Source organism: Haematobia irritans, chromosome 1 (assembly GCF_050003625.1).
Source record: "Haematobia irritans isolate KBUSLIRL chromosome 1, ASM5000362v1, whole genome shotgun sequence".
NCBI lineage: Eukaryota > Metazoa > Arthropoda > Insecta > Diptera > Muscidae > Haematobia > Haematobia irritans.
Window position 1 is genome coordinate 55,850,771 of NC_134397.1, and position 22,202 is coordinate 55,872,972.

Sequence of the window (22,202 nt, forward strand, 5' to 3'; positions counted from 1 at the left end):
CAGCATTGTTCAATAACATCTTACATATAACAAAGGATCACCAAACAAAATTTTTATTTTGCAAGCATTTCAATTTGTTTTTATGTATGAATTTCTAAGTTCACATTTTTTTGTTTTACTTCTTTTTTTGTTACTAAAAGACATACTACATATTTTCTCAAAGGCTTTCTTAATTTGTATTCCTTAAATATTGTGTGTTTCCTGTAAATAAAGGAATTATTTTTATTAGCTGTTGCGAATCATTCGTGTGGTAACATTTTTACATATCAATCTAGTGCAATGACGTGACATTAATGGGCAGTTTCTTCTTACCAATGGTTTTGAAATCTTGAATACAAATATAAATCACACACAAAAAATATTTTTTGTCTTCAATCACGAAATTAATTGATACAATTAATTTTTAATTGAAATGTCTTCAATCGCAGATATGATAGCATCAATTAACTGATCCAATTAAAAAAATAATTGATCCAACTAAAAAAAAAAAATAATTGATACTATTCATTTTTGTTTCAATTAAAAAAATTGTTGCATCAATTAAATTTTTAATTCAATTTTTTTTTTCAAAACTATTTGAAAACATTTTCCGGAAATTTTTTTCTGTGTATGTTCTGATATCCAGAATTTAGACATTTCAGTCTTGAGGTTTGGTTGGTTCTCTTAGAGTAGCTCACAGCTACAATCCCATTATTAAATATATAATTTCCTTCAGTGTTTTAAGGTAGTTATTATATAAGTATTAAATAGGGTAATTAATACGTGTTTGAAATCTTTATTTTGTTGGCAAATGAAGTTTAACCCAGCTATGGCACCATTTTTTTTTATATGCGTGTGTGTCATTCAACTGAAGGCTGATTTGATTTGTAAAGAGAATCAAAAAGTCGCGTAAATGCTCCAATGTCGACTCCAAATTTCATTTTTTTTATTAAAAAATAAGGACCACCATATTTCAATTTAAATTTGATTTTTCGGTTTTGTTAATAAAAGTCGACTTTAGCCGACATCAAATATCGATGAGTCGATTTGATCTTCTGGAAGATTACAAAAGGTAGACTTGGGCTTTTTTAACCTAAAAGGTCGAAAATCGACCTAGGCTGATAGATCAAGAATATAAATTTATTATGAACTTTACATTTTCCGGGCATTATTGTTTTCTTACCCTTCGATTACCAGATTTCTAATTAAACTGTATCTATTATATGCAGATACATGTAGTTTTTCAAGATATCGCGAATTCAGACATTGAGAAGCTTTACAAGCTTTTAAAAATTCTAGAGTTTAAGAACGTTAATATATTTGTGAAAATGAAATAATGTAAAGCAATCCAAATAATACCTCAAATAAGATTTCTGTACGTCTGAAAGGCATCCATTAAACATATCTTTAATGTAGCATATTGTTAATGACCAACTTCTCACCGTTGAAAACACTTTTTTTATAAAAATAATCATGCTCATGTTTTTATTGTATTACCCTCAAATGATGTGAAATAAAAATATGGTATGAGAAGGATTGTTAGGTAATGAAGATTTTAAAATTAAGTAAATTACAGATTTTAAACAAATCGTTCACAATGTCATTTGCTATATTAATATTAAAAGTAGTAATTTATCAAACTCATATTTTTTTCGTTGTACCGTTACGCTCGAGGAAGAATTTCTTTGCCAGTGGAGGTTGGACTCATTTGTATGCCTTGTACTGTATTTATATATCTCGCAGCTTTCATATAGCTACAAGGTGGCAACAAGGGTTGCCATAACATTATGTTGCTAAGGTTACATACATATATTTGTTACCCTCATACAACCTCCTCCTCCTTTAGAAGATCATAAGACTCTAAAAAAGGAAATAAAGGATAATATGGTAAGATATATTGGCCAGGTTAAAAAGATAATAAGAAGATTGACTCTCATACTTCAATTTAATAAAAGAGTGTTTATTTTCTACTATATATTTAGCTGTGCTCCCAGACATTAAATGTATTTTTAAAAATATCTGAACGTTTCCGGGCTACATTCGACGTTAAGTGCCCATTATTGCTGCCTGATGCCCTTTACAGACTATCAGTTATTCCGGACGGCAGTGCTCGTTTCGAACATATCCCATATATTGTGCGCATTATCAGTTAAGTCCGAAGGCATAATCGATACTGCTGCATGTTTATAGGATCCATAACACATTTACCGATTATTTAGTCATCGCCGACAAGTCGTATCGATCCGACACACTGTAAGATTCTTTACAAACACCGACATTCCGTCCGGAATAACTGATAATCTGTAAAGCGCATGACTGGCGACGAAGAAGTTGAAGTCGCTTCATCGACAGGAATTCTGCAGCTGTTGTAATAGCAAATACCTCCGCCTGAAAATTGGGAAGTCGCATCTGCAGTTTTAAGTCCTTATCCACATTTTCGCCAAATATGTTAACCCGAATTGTGTTGTAATTATTTTTTTTTTTTCGAATTTTGAAATGTCAATGGTATGTTATCAGCGATCAACACGAGAAGATTTAGTGACGGTCTAATGTGTGTGGTCACGCTAGTACAGCCCGGGTTAAAGCGATGCTGAGCTCTATAAGCTCTGACGTTTTTTAAAGGACATTAACTGCCTGTTCGTGGATTTTTCGTTCGTCTCGAGACGAACGGTTCGTCAAAAATCCCGTATTGATATCTCGAAAACCAGAGTCTGTGGAATTGCAATTGTTTCGGTGTTCGATAGTAAATCATAAATAATGAGTTCATGACAAATTTCAGGATTTTCTAGCAAATATATCTAAAGTTATTTTAGTTTTAATTTAGACGAACGATTCGTCCCGAGTCGATTTTTTGTTTCTTGAACAGGCAGTAAATTTGCATTTTCCTTTGTTTTTTTTCAGTCTCGTCGTTTATCCTTCGTAGCGGATTGGTTCCAAGAAGAGGCTGGTATAAGTAAAACATTTACATTGAGTTATTATGTGGAGAGTAATTCTATTGAAATTGTAAGTTTATTTTAAGATACTGAACATTTGGACATATTTTAAATTAGACCATCTAAATCACAAGTTTGATGCAAAAACCAAAAAGTTATTCCTGAGACGTACAAAAATGCCCGAATTAACGGAGAAGGACTTTTTTGTGGGCTCCAAAATTAATATATTTGGCCGACAATTTGATATTGTAGATTATGGAGATGAATCTACAAGAGTTACTTTGGCCAGATACAGGAAAAAGTAAGCTAAGTTATATGCGATATTAAAATTAATAATTCTAATGGATATTTATTATTTTCAGAACATTTGTGTTGTTGAAGAACAGTATTATGCATCATTTGGGCAAAGTTTTGACAGCATTCAGTGATAGTAATTTTAGTTATAATAAAGCTATGATGGTACAATTCACTGCTGAACAATTAAGGACATTTTTAACTGAAGGTCAAGAAGATGTTCAAGTATCGTACGTAGCACATAGTATTTTTACTATAAGTTATTAAACTCCATCTATTTTTAGATCTCTAATGAATCAATTGTTATCTGGTCCTTCAATTGGTCTTGAATTAATTGCCGATAATGCAGTGGAAAAGCTTAAAATTTGTCAAAGTCAAGTCAAAGAATCAATGAATGAAGATACAATTCCAAGAGCTTTACGCTCTCTATTTCAAAATGAAGAAATTCGAAATGGAATATACTGTTCTCAATCGGATGAAAGTGCCGCAAGGGTAAGGGTATAGATTTCTTTTTCATATTAACAATAAATATACATATATCTATTTTTACTTTTAGGATAGCCATTTATTTTTCAATGGTAATTTAGATTTACAAAGCCCAGTGGCATTAAAAAACTCTACATTGTGTATCATTAAGCCACATGCGATTAAAGAAGGAAATCTTGGAAAAATCATCTCAGAAATTATAACGAACAATTTCAAGATAATAGCATTAAAAACGCATATTTTGGAAAGAGTAAATTGTGTGGAATTCTATGAAGTCTATAAAGGCATTTTGCCGGAATATATTGTAAGTATCTATTTAAATATTGGAGAAAATTTCTATTATCAATTTTTTCACAAATCGCGCGCCCGAAGGAAAACACTGCGACGAATAGGTTTTCATATTATTTTATAATTCGTAATATCTTAAAGATACCGTGCTCAACTACCATTCATGAAATTTACACACATAAAATTCTTGAATTACAGAAGGAATGTGATATATACTTATTAGCCCCAACCATGGAGCGCCTACAAAGTTCTTAAAAAAGTACAATGTGCATATATTTCATGAGTTTTGTAATGTTTGTGCCGTTATTATCTAGTTGACAGGGGATATAGGAATCTGGGATGGCCCAGTTCGAGCCGTATGTAGCACAGTGTTTAAGAACAAGTTTCAAATTTAATAATTCTGTTCGATTAGGATTTCAAAAATATTAAAAATTGCCTTAATCTGGACATTAGAAGTACAGGTGGGATTTTTTAGATATATATTTTTTTACAAATCGATTCAGAATTTGATGTAGATACTTCATACATACATGCAACGTCCGAAATGGAGTTTTAAAAATAAGGTTTTGCGCTGCATGGTATATTTATTGCCATTGAAAGTTAAATATAGTCTTTCTAACTGCTTAAAGATACAACTGAATTTGAAAAATAACTAACTTAAAAGTTCTTAATGATAGATCTTATTGAAAAACGAAAAATACTATCTTCACAGACTATTTTAAGCTAGTTTAAATTCTTGTGTAGCCACCTTGGCTCGTTGCCTCATAATTATTACGTTTCTTTTCAAGCTGGGCAATAACAACATCCGCTCGAAAATTCCATCACCCTGGCCACATATCCTACAATCGCTTTATTTGCGAACCTAGAAATGAAATGTGCTCCATCTTCTATAGAAAACTTTGTCAAAATTTTATTTCTATGGAAAATTATGTTAAAATTTTATTTCTATAGAAAAATTTGTCAAAATTTTATTTGTATAGAATATTTTGTCAACATTTTATTTCTATAGAAAATTTTGTCAATATTTTATTTCTATAGAAAATCTTGTCAATATTTTATTTCTATAGAAAATTTTGTCAAAATTTTATTTCTATAGAAAATTTTGTCAAAATTTTATTTCTGTATAATTTTTTTCAAAATTTTATTTCTATAGAAAGTTTTGTCAAAATATTATTTCTATAGAAAATTTTGTCAAATTTTTACTTCTATAGAAAATTTTGTCAAAATATTATTTTCTATAGAAAATTTTGCCAAAATTTTATTTCTATAGAAAATTTTGTCCAAATTTTATTTCTATAGAAAATTTTGTCAAAATTTTATTTCTATAGAAAATTTTTTATCTATAGAAAATTTTGTCAAAATTTTATATCTATAGAAGATTTTGTCAAAATTTTATATCTATAGAAAATTTTTTCAAAATTTTATATCTATATTTCTAAATTTTTTATTTCTATAGAAAATTTTGTTAAAATTTTATATCTATAGAAAATTTTGTCAAAATTTTATTTCTATAGAAAATTTTTTCAAAATTTTATTTCTATGGAAAATTTTGTCAAAATTTTATTTCTATAGAAAATGTTGTGAAAATTTTATTTCTATAGAAAATTTTCGTGTTCTTAATATCTTCTGTAGCTCCATGCTTTTGATCTCGTTACGGTTATGTCCATCCTATTGCCTACCCTTTTCTGTTTGGTAATTTTTGAAAAATTTCAGATTTTTTTTGGCCATTTTTTGGTCGTCATCATTCATTTTTATACCCTTCACCACTACTGTGGTACAGGGTATAAGTTTGTGCATTTGTATGTAACGCCAAGAAGGAAAAGTCTGACACCCATCGTTTAATATACCGATCGTCGATTTAACGATGTCCGTCTGTCTGTCTGTTCATGTACTTTTGCGCGCAAAGTACAGGTCGCAGTTTAAGTCCGATCGTCCTCAAATTTGGCATAGGGTAGTTTTTTGGAACAAAGACAATCGCTATTGATTTTGGAAAAAAATCGGTTCAGATTTATCTGTCATATATATTTATCCCCGATCTTGTCATAATTGGAGTGTTTATCAACCGATGTTCTTCAAATTCCGTACATACGAATATTCTATGAGTCTTGAAAAACTTGCAAAATATCAGCCAAATCGGTTCAAATTTAGATATAGCTCCCATATTTTTTTCGTCCGATTTGGACTCATATGGCAACAGTTTACTACCGATTTTCGTGAAATATTGCACAGAGAGTCGAATTGACATTCTACCAATGCTTTGTAAATTTGATTGAAATCGGTTCAGATTTAGATATAGCTCCCATAAATATCTTTCATCCGATTTTCACTTATATGGCCTCAAAAGCCAGAGTTTTGCCTTGACTTACTTCAAAGTTTGCGCGAGAGGTACGTTTAACGGTTTAGTTATGTGTGCCAAATTTTGTTAAAATCGGTTCAGATTTAGATATAGCTCCTATATATAACTTTCGTCCGATTTGGACTTATATGGCCTCAAAAGCCAGAGTTTTGCCCTAACTTGCTTCAAATTTTGCACAAGGATTACGTTTAATAGTATCGGTAAGTGTGCCAAATTTGGTTGAAATCGGTTCAGATTTAGATATAGCTCCCATATACATATATCTTTCGCCCGATTTACACTCATATGACCACGGGGACCGAAGTAATTCTTCCATTTACGTGAAATTTTGCAGAGATTGCAGAATTATTCTAACTATGTATGTCAAATTTAGTCAAAATTATTATATATAGCTCCCATATATACCAGAGTTGGGGAAATATGGTAGACTGTTTCATATTTTAAACCCATTTTCAATGGGATTTTCGTCCAATTGACTGGATAGTTTCCACAGAGAATTTATATAGCTCCCAGCAAATTTGAAGTAGTTGAGATGGTAACACGAATGTTTGTCTACATAGTGGTGAAGGGTATAATATAGTCGGCTCCGCCCGACTTTAGACTTTTCTTACTTATTTTACTTTCTAATTTACTGCCATTATAGCAATTATTGTATTCATAAAATATTTTTTATTAACAGTCAATGGTAGCACAATTAGCAAGTGGTTTATGTGTAGCTTTGGAAATTGTATGTACCGACCCCAATAAAAATAGCTATGAAGAGTTTCGCAAATTCTGCGGGCCAATGGATCCGGTAAATATCTTACTTTTATACTCTAATGTTATTGCTAGATTACATATATTAAATGTATTTTTTTAAAGGAAATTGCTAAACTATTGCGACCACATACCTTGAGAGCCAAATATGGGTCTAGCAAAACTTTAAATGCTGTTCATTGTACCGATTTACCCGACGACACTATTTTAGAGCTACAATATCTATTCAAAATACTCTGAGTTTGAAAATGAATAAAACCAAACACACAAAATTCCGTCCATAAAATAAAACAAATTTATTTGAATATTTTTTTTTAAATGTATAAAAATAAATAACAATTATTTCTAATAATACCATTAGACATTAATAAGAGTTGTATTACTAGTACTCGGTGTATCATCATTTCTTTCTCTTTCAGTAGGTTGTAAACCATTGTGTGGAGTTATTGTATCTCTTGAATTTAATTCTATTAAATTTTGGTTACTTCTTTGGGAAACTACACGTTCTTCCAATACATAAACATAAGCTAGATAAGTGTAGAAAATCACAGATACAATCATTAATACAGCATAGAAAAAGAATTCATCATATTGAGTAGGAAATATATTAAGTTCGGTTATTATAACTACAATTAAATTGCCAAATGCATTGTTCAAGAACCAAGCTGCTGTTACAACTGATTTCATTGATTCCGGAGCCTATAAGAATATAAACATTTTTTAATTATTACGAAATAAAATAAAGTCATAGATTTTTTTATTTCATACTAACTTGTGTAAATGCAAATTGTAGACCTGGTATCGAAAGCAAAAGCTCTCCTAGCATTATAAATATAAATTGTGGTATTTGCCATAAAACATTGACAGACCTATATGGCATAGTGTGTATATATCGTTGTAAAACTCCTGCAGAAATAAACGAGAATGCAGAAAAAATTCCTCCCCATGTTACACTTTGTAACGGTTTCAATTCAAATATGAAAGCCCATTTCAAAAATGGTCGTATAAGGTATTGCATTAAGGGTATTAAAATAAATAAAAATATTGGTCCCATAGCTTTTGCTTGATCGGGTTGAATAGTTATTCCATCTGCTATAGTCGTATTCATTAAAGATGCCTGAAATGTCCAACTGGAGTCTTGTTGTGCCAATAGTGCAAAATATATAGGCAAAGGAAGATACAATTTCACCAGCTAAAATAAAATAATAATATTTCATATGAATAAAACTAATGATGCGTATTTCCATCTGTAAAATATTGTTGCTTGTAATAATGTAATAAATTCGCGAGAATTTTGGGATATCGAAAAAGTAAAGGGTGGTTAAATTGTAAGGGCCGATGTTGAATGTGAACCACACCTAAACGCCAAGTTTTTTTCCGAATTTTATTTGACATTTCTCCATTTCAGACTTACTCAGTTTGAACCATGGAGAGATACACAATCCGTCAACGTGTTAAAGTTATCCAGAAATTTTCGAAGAAAATCATCTTCAGCGATGAGGCACATTTTCACCTCAGTGGATTCGTCAATAAACAGAATTTCCGCATTTGGGCGAATGAGAATCCAAGAGTGATTGTCGAAAAACCAATGCACCCACAAAGAGTGACTGTTTGGTGCCGTTTATGGGCTGGCGGCATCATCGGGCCGTATTTTTTCCAAAATGAGGCCGGTCAGGCAGTTACTATAAATGGTGTTCGCTATCGTGAGACGATAACGAATTTTTTATGGCCCGAATTGGAAGATATGGATGTGGACGATATGTGGTTTCAGCAGGACGGTGCCACTTGCCACACAGCTAACGAAACAATGATTCTTTTGCGCCACACATTCAATGGCCGTGTTATCTCACGTAATGGCGATGTCAATTGGCCGCCAAGATCATGTGATTTGACACCGTTGGACTTTTTTCTTTGGGGTTATTTGAAAGAAAAGCTGTACGTCGATAAGCCAGCAACAATTCAAGAGCTAAATGATGAGATAATTCGGCACATTAACGGCACAGAACCTCCATTATGCCTCAGCGTCATCGAAAATTTGGACCATCGGATGGAGGTGTGCCTCCGAGGTCGCAGCGACCATTTGGCCGATATTTTGTTCCATACATAATTGAGTAATACCAATATATCATAATAAAATAAAATTACATTAATTTCCTAAATAGTTTGTGTTTTATTCAAAATCAACATCGGCCCTTGACAATTTAACCACCCTTTATTTCCCCGTTGTTCCGATATTCGGAATCGCAAATCGCAAGAATTTATTTTCTTTTAATAAAAATATAGAAATGCTCTGGAACTCCAATACAATTTTAATTTGATCTTCTCATTAATGAAAACTACTTTACCAAGATTTAAGTTTAAAAATTTCAGGTTTAAGAATTGATGTCCAAGCCAAAGTTTTGCGATTCCAAATTTCAGAACAAGGAGGATTATCTATTTACACAAACAAAAAGAAAATTTTCCGATCACGAAATTAATTAATCCAATTAATTTTTTAATTGAAATGACATCAATCACCAAAATTATAGTATCAATAACAGTTTTAATTACTTGATTAAAGAATTAATTTTTTATTTTATTCAATTAAAAAATGTAATTAATGTTGTTTGCAAAACTCATTTAATTTTTTCATTAAAAACGTAACTTACTTTTTTAACTGAAAATTTATTTCAAAATTTTTAGTTAAAAATTAAACAAAAAACCATCACTTTTTTTTAATTGACTGTCTACCGAGTTTGATAAAAAGTTAATTGACTGTCTACCGAGTTTGATAAAAAGTTAATTGTATCAATTAATTTTTTCATTGAAAAATTTTCAATCATTGATTTCACAGAAAAAAATTTTCCAATTAAAATTTTAATTGATTTTAAAAAATATTCAATTAAAAATTTAATTGATTCAACAATTTTTTTTATTGAAGCGAAAATCAATAACGAAAATTAATTGTCTCAATTAATCTTTTATTTGGATCAATTTATTTTTTAATTGACATTCAATTAATTTTGTGATCCAAGACATTTCAATTAAAAAATAATTGAATCAATTAATTTCCTGATTTTTTGTAAGTTGTAAGAATTTTTTTTGTAAGTAGTAATCAAAGTAATCGAAAAAGATCGAATAAAAAACCAAAAACCACAAATATTCAGGACATTTAGATCAAAAAAACTTTCAAGCACTGTTGCCAGTATTGGGGATTTTTCCCCATATCGGGGATATTTTTTCGTGGATGCGGACGAAAATGTTGAGTTGGAAACTTGGGGATTTGATGGAAAACTTCCACAAATTTGGGGATTTTTGTGTGGAATTTTCGAAATCTGTTCAGCATTGTAAATAAATAAAGTTTGGAGTTATGGTTTATATTTTTTGCTTCTACATGTTTAAAAAAGGGCTTAAAGAAGTACAGAGAATCTTCAAAACATAAAACCTCTTTATTCCACAGCATTTATAATTTTCTGTTTCCTAAGAATTTTTTACTATTGTGAAATTATTTCGTTGGGGACACGGGTTGAAGTGTTGCATCCGCATCTGCGTACATCACTGATTTGCAAAATATATATATATATATCCCACGATCGATTTTTTTCTCATAAATACACATCATGTTGACCGAACTCCAAATTTCATTTAGAATACGATTTGCACAAGATAAAAATTCAATGACTCTTTATACCAATAATTAATTCTGAGGAGGGCTTGCATCGGATAATATTTTGAGCACCCGTCTCCTGGTTTTGTGTTTGGAAATCTTCATCTTATTGTAACTCGCAAACTGGTATAAAAATTTGTCCTTTTTTCCAAAAACATGTCAGAAATTTATTGGGGATTTTTGTGGGAAATTTTAAATTAGATCCGGGATTTTGGGGAAAGCGTTCTAGTTTGTGGACATTTCTTAACTTTTTTCAAAAAACATGCCAGACATTTATTGGGGATTTTTGTGGGGAATTTTAAGTTAGATTGGGGATTTTTGGTGATGAAAGCGTCCTATTTTGGGGACAAGAGCCCGGAATATTCTGGCAACATTGCATTCAGTTCATATAGATCGGATATCGTTTATATATGACCTGTATGAACAATTGAACACATTTAAATTGCAACGCCAATATTTCAGGCAAATCGAAGAAGTAAAATTGAGTAATCTAACCATATAGGGGCTGTATTAAAACTGAAATCATATTTTACCTTAAATATTTTAGCCACATCATTAACAAAAGATTCATCATATCGTCCAATTGCATAGTGCAACCAATAGGATTGAGAAGGTTTATTATCATTTGATTTTTTGTTCCATTTTTGACTCAAGGCATGTTTAACACAGCCATAGAACTTTATTAAAATATTTTCCTCTGCCAGTTTTTCGCTCCTATAGAATAGTTTTCCAATCGCAAATATAACTGTAAATTCCACACAATGTATATTAATATAATTTGGTATTGTAAAATAAATTATTGTTACATACACCATGCCATAAAAAACGAAGATCCCAATGTTCCAAATACAGCAGGATAGCAATCCGGTTTATTATAACAATGAGTATTAGCTCGAATCATGGGCGGTATTATTTTGCTTAAAAAGATACCAATGTAATAGATGAAATAGTACAATGAAAAATATTCGGCCAATTGTTTAGCCTGATCAGGAAGCTGGAACTGAATGGCCCCTAAAGATGTGACACAAGCGCGAGTTGAACCATTTCCGATAGCTATCAATAGTAGGGCCGTTGAAACTAGAAATCTAAAAAAGTAACGAGAAACGTATGAATATCGGATTTATGATAACTATTGCATTTTATTTTTATTTTATTATTGTATCTTCCTTACACTAACGAAACGCCTACATAGGGCAGTGATGTGAATACCAATAAAATCCATCCAAATCCGTATATGAAATAAAGCCTATTTATTGTACGTATATTGCCTATATAACTATCTGCTAGTATAGCTCCAAATATAGGACAGAATTGACCAAAAAAATTAAAAATATGTAAAAGTACTGTAGCGAGGCTTTCACTGAAATATAGGTCATCGCGCAGGTACAATGCCAATATTGCTGAAAATTAAATAAAAGATTTAAATCAATCGTGTTTATGCAAAGATATTCAACAATATTATTTGCCAAAACAAGACTTATCAACAAATTTTTATCAACGTGAAACAATATACTTCTGATCTTTGGCTTGAAATTTTTAATAAATTTTGTCTACGCTGAAAAATAAAGGTTAGTGATAATATAAAAAAAATGTTAGTTGTTTTAGCAGGTTTTTCCGATTCAGCTATCTTCTGAATTCAAAACTTAAAACTGGATAATTTGCTATCAATATTTTTTTGTAGAAAAAGATGTTAACATATTGATTTTCATTTGAAGCTGCGATCATTTGTATGTAAAAAAAGATTTTAACGTATTGGTATTGCATCGAAACTCCTCTCCAACTAAGAGGTACATCAGTTTTCTAATTTCTAAATAAAATTTTGAGAAAATTTTCTATAGAAATAAAATTTTGTGAACATTTTCTATAGATTTTTACTGTTGATAGATTGGTAGAATTCTTCAAGTTTTGGTAGAATTTGCAAAATATTCCTCTCCAACTAAGACGTACTTCAGTTTTCTAATTTCTAAATAAATTTTTGAGGAAAATTTTCTGTACAAATAAAATTTTGAAAAAATTTTCTGTAAAAATAAAATTTTGACATAATTTTCTATAGAAATAAAATTTTGAGAAAATTTCCTACAAAAATAAAATTTTGTGAACATTTTCTACAGAAATAAAATTTTGAAAAAATTTTCTATAGAAATCAAATTTTGAGAAAATTTTCTATAGATATAAAATTTTGTGAAAATTTTCTATAAAAATAAAATTTTGAGAAAATTTATTATAGAAGTAAACATTTGAAAAAAAATTTCTATAGAAATTAAATTTTGTGCAAATTTTCAATAGAAATAAAATTTTGAAAAAATTTTCTATTGAAATAAAATTTTGAGAAAATTTTCTATAGAAATAAAATTTTGAGAAAAATTTCTATAGAAATAAAATTTTGAGAAAAATTTTTATAGAAATAAAATTTTGAGAAAAATTTGTATAGAAATAAAATTTTGACAAAATTTTCAATAAATTTAACATTTTGACAAGATTTTCTATAGAAATAAGATTTTGACAAAATTTTCTACAGAAATAAAATTTTGAGAAAATTTTCTATTGAAATAAAATTTTGAGAAAATTTTTTATAGAAATAGAATTTTTAGAAAAATTTCTCTAGAAATAAAATTTTGAGAAACATTTCTATTGAAATAAAATTTTGACAAAATTTTCTATAAAAATAACATTTTGACAAGATTTTCTATAGAAATAAAATTTTGACAAAATTTTCTACAGAAATAAAAATTTGAGAAAATTTTCTATAGAAATAAAATTTTGTGAAAACTTTCCATAGCAATAAAATTTTGAGAAAAATTTCTATAGAAATAGAATTTAGAGAAAAAGTAAAATTTTGAGAAAATGTTCTATAAAAATAACATTTTGACAAGATTTTCTATAGAAATAAAATTTTGACAAAATTTTCTACAGAAATAAAATTTTGTGAAAACTTTCCATAGAAATAAAATTTTGAGAAAATTTTCGATTGAAATAAAGTTTTGAGAAAATGTTCTATAGAAATAACATTTTGAGAAAACTTTCTATGGGATTAAAATTTTGAGCAAATTTTCTATAGAAATACATTTTTGAGAAAATTTTCTATTGAAATAAAATTTTGAGAAAATTTTCTATAGAAATAAAATTTTGAGAAAAATTTATATAGAAATAAAATTTTGAGAAAAATTTATATAGAAATAAAATTTTGAGAAAAATTGCCTATAGAAATAAAATTTTGAGAAAAATTTCTATAGAAATAAAATTTTGAGAAATATAGAAATAAAATTTTGAGAAATATAGAAATAAAATTTTGAGAAATATTTCTACAGAATTAAATTTTGAGAAAAATTTCCTATAGAAATAAAATTTTTAGAAAAATTTCTATAGAAATAAAATTTTGAGAAATATTTCTATAGAAATAAAATTTTGAGAAAATTTTCTATAGAAGGAAAATTTGGAGAAAAATTTCTGTAGAAGTAAAATTTTGAGAAAATTTTCTATAGAAGTTAAAATTTTGACAAAATTTTCTATAGAAATATAATTTTGAGAAAATTTTCTATAGAAAGAAAATTCCGAAAAAAAAATTTCTATAAAAATAAAATTTTGGGAAAAGTTTTCTATAGAAATAAAATTTTCTATAGAAGTAAAATTTTGAAAATTTTTTCTATTAAAGTTAAATTTTAACAAAATTTTATATAGAAGTAAATATTTTGAAAAAATTTTCCATAGAAGCTAAATTTGACAACATTTTCTATAGAAATAAAATTATGACAAGGTTTTCTATAGAAAAAAAAATTTGACAAAATCCCAGAAGATGGTTAGTGGCACTAACCGAAATATTGGAAATAAATATTAAAACACATCAATAATCAATTTTTTCTATGACCTCTAACCGAACAATATTAATAATCAGAATAATCATAAAATAGGTCAACAATACTCAAAAATACGGAAATAAAATTTTGAGAAAATTTTCTACAGAAATACAATTTTGACAAAATTTTATAAACCCAAAAAATATTTATAAACCCAAAAAAATTGTCACTAATATGACAGATCAAAATATATAATATTGCAAATAAAATAATAAAACATTTCTTTCGAAGAAAAAAATTGTTTTTCATACTAACTACAAAAATTTCAAAATAAAACGATTTAATTTGGATTTTTTTTCTTAAAATTTTGGTACACTCATAGAAAAAAGTCTGCTAAAAACAGCAGTCGATGTCTGCTGTTATATTTTTGTACTTCAGGGCCTAATGAACAACAATTTATAAAATTTTTAGGTTATAAAATTTTCCCCAAAGCATATTTAAGAACCAAAAGTAGTTTTTGGTATATTTTTGCTCTGTAATATACTTACAAGCTCCTAAATACGATCAGCAAACATTTTGTTTGCTGTTATGCCTCAATTCGATAAATATTCAGATTTTTGGTCAAATACTATAGATATTCATAAAATATTGTGTTAATTCTGTTAGGATAGCTCCTAAGTTGACATTTTTATCGGTTTGAGCAAAAATAAAACATGTTTTAGTATAATCGAGCTTCAAAAATAGCAGGAAATGTTTGCTATTTCAGCAAACAGTGACTGCTGTCCCTTTTTCAGCAGACTTTCTGCTGTTTTAGCAGACTTTTCTGCTGTCCCTACTAACAAATTTCTTTGGGTGTAGATTATTTTTAGCACGAGTGGCAATCTTAGAGCAGATACCATGTATCGAAGATGGATGAAAGGATGGGAATGGGTGCATAAGTCAAAAAAAAAAAAACAAATCAGGATTCAAGATCACTTACAATTTGGCTGACTTTCTATTTCGAATAATAGATTTCCTCGAGTGTATGTTACTTACTTCGTATTCCATTTGCTGCGAATGCTTCAAACAATTTGGTTGCTAACACAAATACAATTGCAATAGGATATTTAGGTCGACGATGGGGCGGTAAAACTGTCACCAATCCATAGCCACTTGTTTTACTATTTCCCAGTTTAAGATTTAGAGAAGTTGTTATACCGGCAGGTTGTTTATCATCATTTATACTTAATAGACCCAGAGCAGGTAAAGCTTTATTATTTAGTTTAAGATAAATTAAACAAAACAAATTTGCGATGAAATATAAAAGATTTCGTTATCTTCTAGCACTATTTTAGTTGTTATCTCTTCCCCCAAAAAAACTTACTTTCCTCACTTGCCAGTTGAGTGGCCCGAAACATTTCGAATGTGAATGATGGTCTATCTCTGTCCACGATTAATTTGATGTAAATGTGTAAATGTACCACCTCAACCGCAAATACTATAATAATTTTCAAGTTGGATGGTTGCATACAATCGTTTTGCTGACTTCTCAAATTTCACTGTGGATTTTGTTTTAGAGAAAAATTCACTTGAACACATCAAGGTTTATTAACCCTGGACAGTCATCCTTCGTCAAAATGACGACGCGTAATTTCATTTTCGATTTAAAGTGCTTTTTGGTCGATTGGGAAATGTTAAATTTGAGTTATACCAATACAACCATTTTATGAATTTTTGTGTTATACTAATTAAAAACGGATTGAATAAGGAAATAAACTCAATTGTGGGTCTCATTTTTGCTCACGATGCAAATTATAGCGTCATGAAATAAGCCGTAGTCAAAATGACGAAGGATGACGTTTGTGTACAAAAAATAAGAATGACTTTCCAGGGTTAATCTACTTATGTATGTATGATTTATTCGAGAATTTAATCTATTTCATTTGTTTTTTTTTTAATTTGATTTTATGTTTTTCATTGATTTGATATTTTTAAATAATAGACACCTTTGTTACTTTGACCGTTACTTTGTATTATTGCGAATCTATTTGCTACATGTTTAAGTCGTCCAAAATCTCGCGCAATACTGAATTTAAAATTTTAATTTTACGAGATGCTAGCCATCATCTTTTGTAGACTTTACACTTCGTCTGACAGTGTGTTAATATTCAGTTTTCTTAACGATTGTTCCTTACTAACATCTTCAGATAGATTGTAGATGCGGTTATAGGAGGTCGGTATGCTCAACGTGGTATAAGAACGGAATAATATAAAAATGTCATTCATATCGTCTAAGATGACGTTTATATGACGATTATATATGTTTTAAAGGGTGATACGGTCAAAATTTGGTCAATATAAACTTGACGTATTTCTTTCAATTTTGCATTTAAAAAACCTGAACACCCCTCATTTTGAAGGTGTGTGTGTGTGTAGAATGTTGCTCCTATTTTGATTTTGGAATTCATTCTTCAGTTGTCAAAATACCGTCCAAGCAAGAAGAGCAGCGTATCATAATTTTGCTCGTGCATCGCGAAAATCCGAGCTACTGGCACGCAAAGCTGGCAAAATCGCTAAAAGTTGCCAAATCAACCGTTACAAATGTAATTAAAGTGTTTGGGGAACGTTTGTCGACAGCCAGGAAGTCTCGATCGGGGGGAAATCGAAAACCGGAAGCCGCTGAGACGACAAAGAGAGTTGCGGTAGTTTCAATCGAAACCCTAACCTCTCTCTCTGAGATGCCGCAAATAAGCTGGGTGTATTGTCTACAACCGTGCATCGAGCCAAAAAACGAGCCGGACTATCGACTTACAAGAAGGTAGTGACTCCAAATCGCGATGATAACCAAAATACGACGGCCAAAGCGCGATCCCGGAGGCTGTACACGACGATGCTGACGAAGTTTGACTGCGTGGTAATGGACGACGAAACCTACGTCAAAGCCGACTACAAGCAGCTTCCGGGACAGGAGTTTTATACGGCAAAAGGAAGGGGAAAGGTAGCAGATATTTTCAAGCACATAAAACTGTCAAAGTTCGCAAAGAAATATCTGGTTTGGCAAGCCATCTGTACCTGTGGCTTGAAAAGCAGCATAGCTTCCGGGACTGTCAACCAAGAAATTTACGTGAAAGGGTGATTGAATAAACGTCTGCTGCCTTTCCTGAAGAAACACGGATTTGGCATCTTACCATTACGGTAAAAAGGCCATGGAGTGGTACGCCGCCAACAACGTGCATGTGGTTCCCAAGGACAAGAACCCTCCCAACACGCGAGAGCTCCGCCCAATTGAGAAATACTGGGCTATTGTCAAGCGGAACCTAAAGAAGACCAACAAAACTGCTAAGGACGAGCAGCAGTTCAAGGCAAACTGGCTTTCTGCGGCGAAGAAGGTGGACAAGGTGGCTGTACAAAATCTGATGGCAGGTGTCAAGCGTGAGGCCCGGCAATTCGGATTTGGAAAAGCGAAAGCCTAACTGAATATTTTTCCTGAATTTTATACTAATTGAACTTGAAAAAGAAATTTAATTTGATTTTTTAAATAAACGATTTCACCGATTTACACGCGTTTTCCCTTGACCAAATTTTGACCGTATCACCCTTTAGTTAGGTCAACGACCTTCGTGAATTCGGACAACGTAAAGCCTGTTACATATCTCCAGCGGAAATTTCTTTTGAGTACCAATAAACCGGATTTGCCATATATTCCTTTTGGGAGCAAAATGTAAATAATCGAAAGCAATGTCTCCACTTATCATGGGATTCTCGTGTAGGCAAATCATATTCGGAGGTATTGTTGTTTTACTCTCGTTATTTAACTGATTTCATTTTCATTATCTGTGTTTAAATTCTCCCGTTCGAGCAATTCGTATTATTTTCGTTTTCTATTTATGTTGAATGGCCTTTGTGGGTTTTCGATGCCGAGGAAACATTGACGAGATCTGTTATCCATTTATTTCAGAGATGCAATGGACCATTGCATATGATTCTAAACAGATAATATAAAACACTTTTGTTGAACTGTGGTAAAATTTGCCACGAAATTTAGTTTGTATGCATATAAGGCAGATTTGTTACGTATTTCTATACGAAGAAGTTTAAACAATCGATAACTTCATCTTAGCAAAATTTCGGTAGCATGAAAAAACCATACATTTCATGCGATCAGTTTGCTGTTATGCCTTATTGAAAGAAAACTAGACTTTAAGCACAATGTTGAAGAAATGGCGATAAAAACCGCAATGGTTTTGTACTCGTTCCAAATGCAATAGCGAAAAAGTGTGGACTAAAACCAAAAATTGTGTGTAGAGTGGTTTCACACCCAGAAAAAAGTGACCCCTTCTTTAAGTTAAAATGAACACATAGTGAAGAAAGTTGAACTTCGTATAGCGCCAAAGACATTTTTATTTTTTTGAACGATGTGATTTTCGTTGAAATTAGGTAGAATGCATTCCATATATTAGTTAACATTTTCCTATATTTATGTACCCTTATACTACAAAATGAAAAAATTTAACTCAATTAAATTCATATATGGAATGATTTTATTGAACTTTTTTCATTCATTGGGACAAATCTTACATATTTGTGGTAAACCTTTTTACTTCAAAATTAGAACTGCTTACCTTCGTTTCTAAATACAATTGTATTTATTTATATAGGCAATTTTTTCTTCAATAAAATACACGTTTTATTAATATATTAAATATATTTGTTAAGAATCAACAGCATCGACTGGCCTTGAAATATTAGTTTATTATTACACTGTTTCCAATTTCCATGTAATGTCATCAACTGCAAAACGCATTTTTTCTTCTTCTTGTACCTCTCACTTTTATTAAGTTGCTGCCTAACGATTTTGTCCTCCTTTTACAATTTCAATACCTACAAGTATAAAAAATCATAAACCAATTTTTTTTCCAAGAGGTTGTTAGCCTCACTGAATGGTACACCCAAAGAAATTTGTTAGTAGGGACAGCAGAAAAGTCTGCTAAAACAGCAGAAAGTCTGCTGAAAAAGGGACAGCAGTCACTGTTTGCTGAAATAGCAAACATTTCCTGCTATTTTTGAAGCTCGATTATACTAAAACATGTTTTATTTTTGCTCAAACCGATAAAAATATCAACTTAGGAGCTATCCTAACATAATTAAAACAATATTTTATGAATATCTATAGTATTTGACCAAAAATCTGAATATTTATCGAATTGAGGCATAACAGCAAACAAAATGTTTGCTGATCGTATTTAGGAGCTGGTAAGTATATTTCAGTGAAAAATATACCAAAAACTACTTTTGGTTCTTGGTTCTGCTTTGGGGAAAAATTTATAACCTAAAAATTTTATAAATTTTTGTTCATTAGGACCTGAAGTACAAAAATATAACAGCAGACATCGACTGCTGTTTTTAGCAATCTTTTTTCTATGAGTGTACCTGATAATTGAAGATTCCAAAATGAAGACGAATGTAGGGGTTGGTATTCTGTTTTCTTTCTTTATACACCACGAACATAATTTTTTCTCACTAATTTAAAATAACAAATATTTTATATTATTTTATTTGTTATTTATTATATTATTTTTTAACAATCCCTCCGTATACCATAACAACGCGATTCCAACTAAAAAAACAACCCACGCGCAAAATATCGATTACATCGATGACAGGTATCGACTACAGGTAGATAAAAGAAATATAGGAAAATTTCCTATATTCTAACAAGTGTGTCTCCCTAAGTTTGGAAAGGATTGAATACTTCTTAGTACGAATGAACTAAAATATTATTCTATGCATTGGCGGAGCTAGAAATTTTCTCTGGGGGGGGGCTATGCCCCCCCAGACATCCTTCAAAATTTTGTCGAAATTTCCGAAGCGATAAATTACCCCTATTGATAAAACTATACATCCTCAATTTTATTGCGGTGTTAAAGGCAGCAAAATCAATCAAAAACAAAAAAACTCAATCACAAAAATTAGTTGTATCAATTAATTTTTTAATTGGCTTTAATGATTGATACTATCATTTTTTTTGATTGAATACATTTCAATTAAAAACAAGTAAGTAAAGTCTAAAGTCGGGCGGAGCCGACTATATTATACCCTTCACCACTATGCAGACACACATTTGTGTTACCATCTTAACTACTTAAAATTTGGTGGGAGCTATATAAAGGTTTGCATTTTCAGATACAAATACTTTTAATGGAAACAATTTTTTGTACTTCTGCAAAAACTCTAGAATTAAAATTTAAATCGGCTAACGCCCTGGGATGATACACAATGTTAGTAAAAAATATGGGAAATATGAAGCGAGAGAAATTTTAATGCAATTGTACAAAAGAGATTTATGATTTTTCAGGCGATACATATGTATTCGAGATATAGGACAATTAGAGTAATATTTACAATTTTTGCTACTAAGCAGTGGCGATTTTACAAGGATATTGGTTAGATCTCGCCAAGATATGTGTCGGGCGACTTGGACCCTTATTTAAAACTCATCCGTTCTATGGAAATTTTGGCATTACAGTGTGTAGGATATGGCTAAGATATGGGGAAATCATCACAGAATTTTGTGTAAACTGTGAGAATTTTGGCCATATTTGTATTCTCTGTGGAAACTATCCAGTCAATTGGAGGAAAATCCCATTGAAAATGGGTCTAAAATATGAAACAGTCGACCATATTTCCCCAACTCTGGTGTACGTATATATGGGAGCTATATACAATCTGAACCGATTTTGACTAAATTTGACATGTATAGTTAGAATAATAATTCTGCTATCTATGCGAAATTTCAGGTAAATGGGAGTATAACTTTGGCCCCCCTGGTCATATGAGTGCAAATCGGACGGGAGATATATATGGGAGCTATATCTAAATCTGAACCGATTTTAACAAAATTTGACACACTTAACGATACTATTAAACGTACCCCTTGTGCAAAATTTGAAGCAAATCACGGCAAATCTCTGGCTTTTGTGGCCATATAAGTTCAAATCGGACGAAAGATATATATGGGAGCTATATCTAAATTTGAACCGATTTTAATCAAGTGTACCAAGCATTGGTAGAATGCCAATTCTACCCTCTGTGCAAAATTTCATGAAGATCGGTAGTAAACTTTGGGCTCTGTGGTCATATGAGTCTAAATCGGACGAAAGATATATATGGTAGCTATATCTAAATCTGAACCGATTTGGGTGATATTTTGGAAGATTTGCGAGATTCATTAAATATTTGGATGTACGGTATTTCAAGAAAATCGGTTGATAAACACGCTAACTATGACCACATCGTAGATAATTATATATGACAGCTATATCTAAATCTGAACCGATTTTTTCCAAAACCAATAGCAATTGTCTCTGTCTCAAGAAACGGCCCTATGCCAAATTTGAGGACGATCGGACTTAAATTGCGAGCTGTACTTTGTGCACAAAATTACATATACAGACGGACGGACAGACAGACAGACAGACGGACATCGCTAAATCGACTCAGATTTTAATTCTTACCCGATCGGTATACTAAAAGATGGGTCTATAACCACTATTTCTTGGCGTTATATACAAATGCACAAACTTATTATACCCTGTACCACAGTAGTGGTGAAGGGTATAATTAATTTCATGGTTGAAGACAAAAAATATTTTATTGTGTGTGGGAGCCGGTTCCACGACACCGCTATAAAT

General features: G+C 30.7%; 2 protein-coding genes across 6 annotated transcripts; one reads left to right on the top strand and one right to left on the bottom strand.

The window, feature by feature from the left end:
* Positions 1–1,725: 1,725 nt before the first annotated feature.
* Positions 1,726–7,463, top strand: nmdyn-D7 (nucleoside diphosphate kinase homolog 7). Of its 2 annotated transcripts, none has more exons than XM_075290399.1 (8): positions 1,726–1,866; positions 2,881–2,982; positions 3,047–3,213; positions 3,275–3,436; positions 3,491–3,698; positions 3,763–3,996; positions 7,016–7,129; positions 7,198–7,463. In XM_075290399.1, exons 1-8 carry the CDS (start codon positions 1,864–1,866, stop codon positions 7,330–7,332), a joined length of 1,125 nt encoding a protein of 374 aa, XP_075146514.1. In that variant the 5' UTR covers positions 1,726–1,863; the 3' UTR covers positions 7,333–7,463. The 2 variants fall into 2 exon arrangements, with proteins under 2 accessions (XP_075146514.1, XP_075146513.1); XM_075290398.1 differs by lacking the exon at positions 1,726–1,866 and adding an exon at positions 2,461–2,484.
* Positions 7,365–16,659, bottom strand: LOC142220953 (peptide transporter family 1). Of its 4 annotated transcripts, none has more exons than XM_075290393.1 (8): positions 16,405–16,657; positions 15,896–16,119; positions 15,568–15,780; positions 11,910–12,138; positions 11,549–11,823; positions 11,272–11,483; positions 7,865–8,284; positions 7,365–7,791 (listed from the first exon to the last, which is right to left on the bottom strand). In XM_075290393.1, the coding sequence occupies exons 2-8, from the start codon at positions 16,038–16,040 to the stop codon at positions 7,450–7,452; spliced, it is 1,836 nt and encodes a 611-aa protein (XP_075146508.1). In that variant the 5' UTR covers positions 16,041–16,119; positions 16,405–16,657; the 3' UTR covers positions 7,365–7,449. The 4 variants fall into 4 exon arrangements, with proteins under 4 accessions (XP_075146508.1, XP_075146510.1, XP_075146511.1 ...); XM_075290395.1 differs by having other exon boundaries at positions 15,896–16,099; positions 16,518–16,647; XM_075290396.1 differs by having other exon boundaries at positions 15,896–16,070; positions 16,518–16,598.
* Positions 16,660–22,202: the final 5,543 nt, after the last annotated feature.

What these genes read in the sequence shown, in the direction of transcription:
- nmdyn-D7 (XM_075290398.1), top strand. An exon ending in CAAGAAGATGTTCAAGTATC is followed by an intron (nt 3,437 to 3,490) that starts GTACGTAGCACA and finishes ATCTATTTTTAG; the next exon opens with ATCTCTAATGAATCAATTGT. An exon ending in GCATTTTGCCGGAATATATT is followed by an intron (nt 3,997 to 7,015) that starts GTAAGTATCTAT and finishes TTTTATTAACAG; the next exon opens with TCAATGGTAGCACAATTAGC.
- LOC142220953 (XM_075290393.1), bottom strand. Translation starts at nt 16,040, where the DNA reads ATGCAACCATCCAACTTGAAAATTATTATAGTATTTGCGGTTGAGGTG. An exon ending in CGCAGCAAATGGAATACGAA is followed by an intron (nt 12,139 to 15,567) that starts GTAAGTAACATA and finishes TTTAATTTTCAG; the next exon opens with CAATATTGGCATTGTACCTG. An exon ending in TACAATTTGCATTTACACAA is followed by an intron (nt 7,792 to 7,864) that starts GTTAGTATGAAA and finishes ATATTCTTATAG; the next exon opens with GCTCCGGAATCAATGAAATC.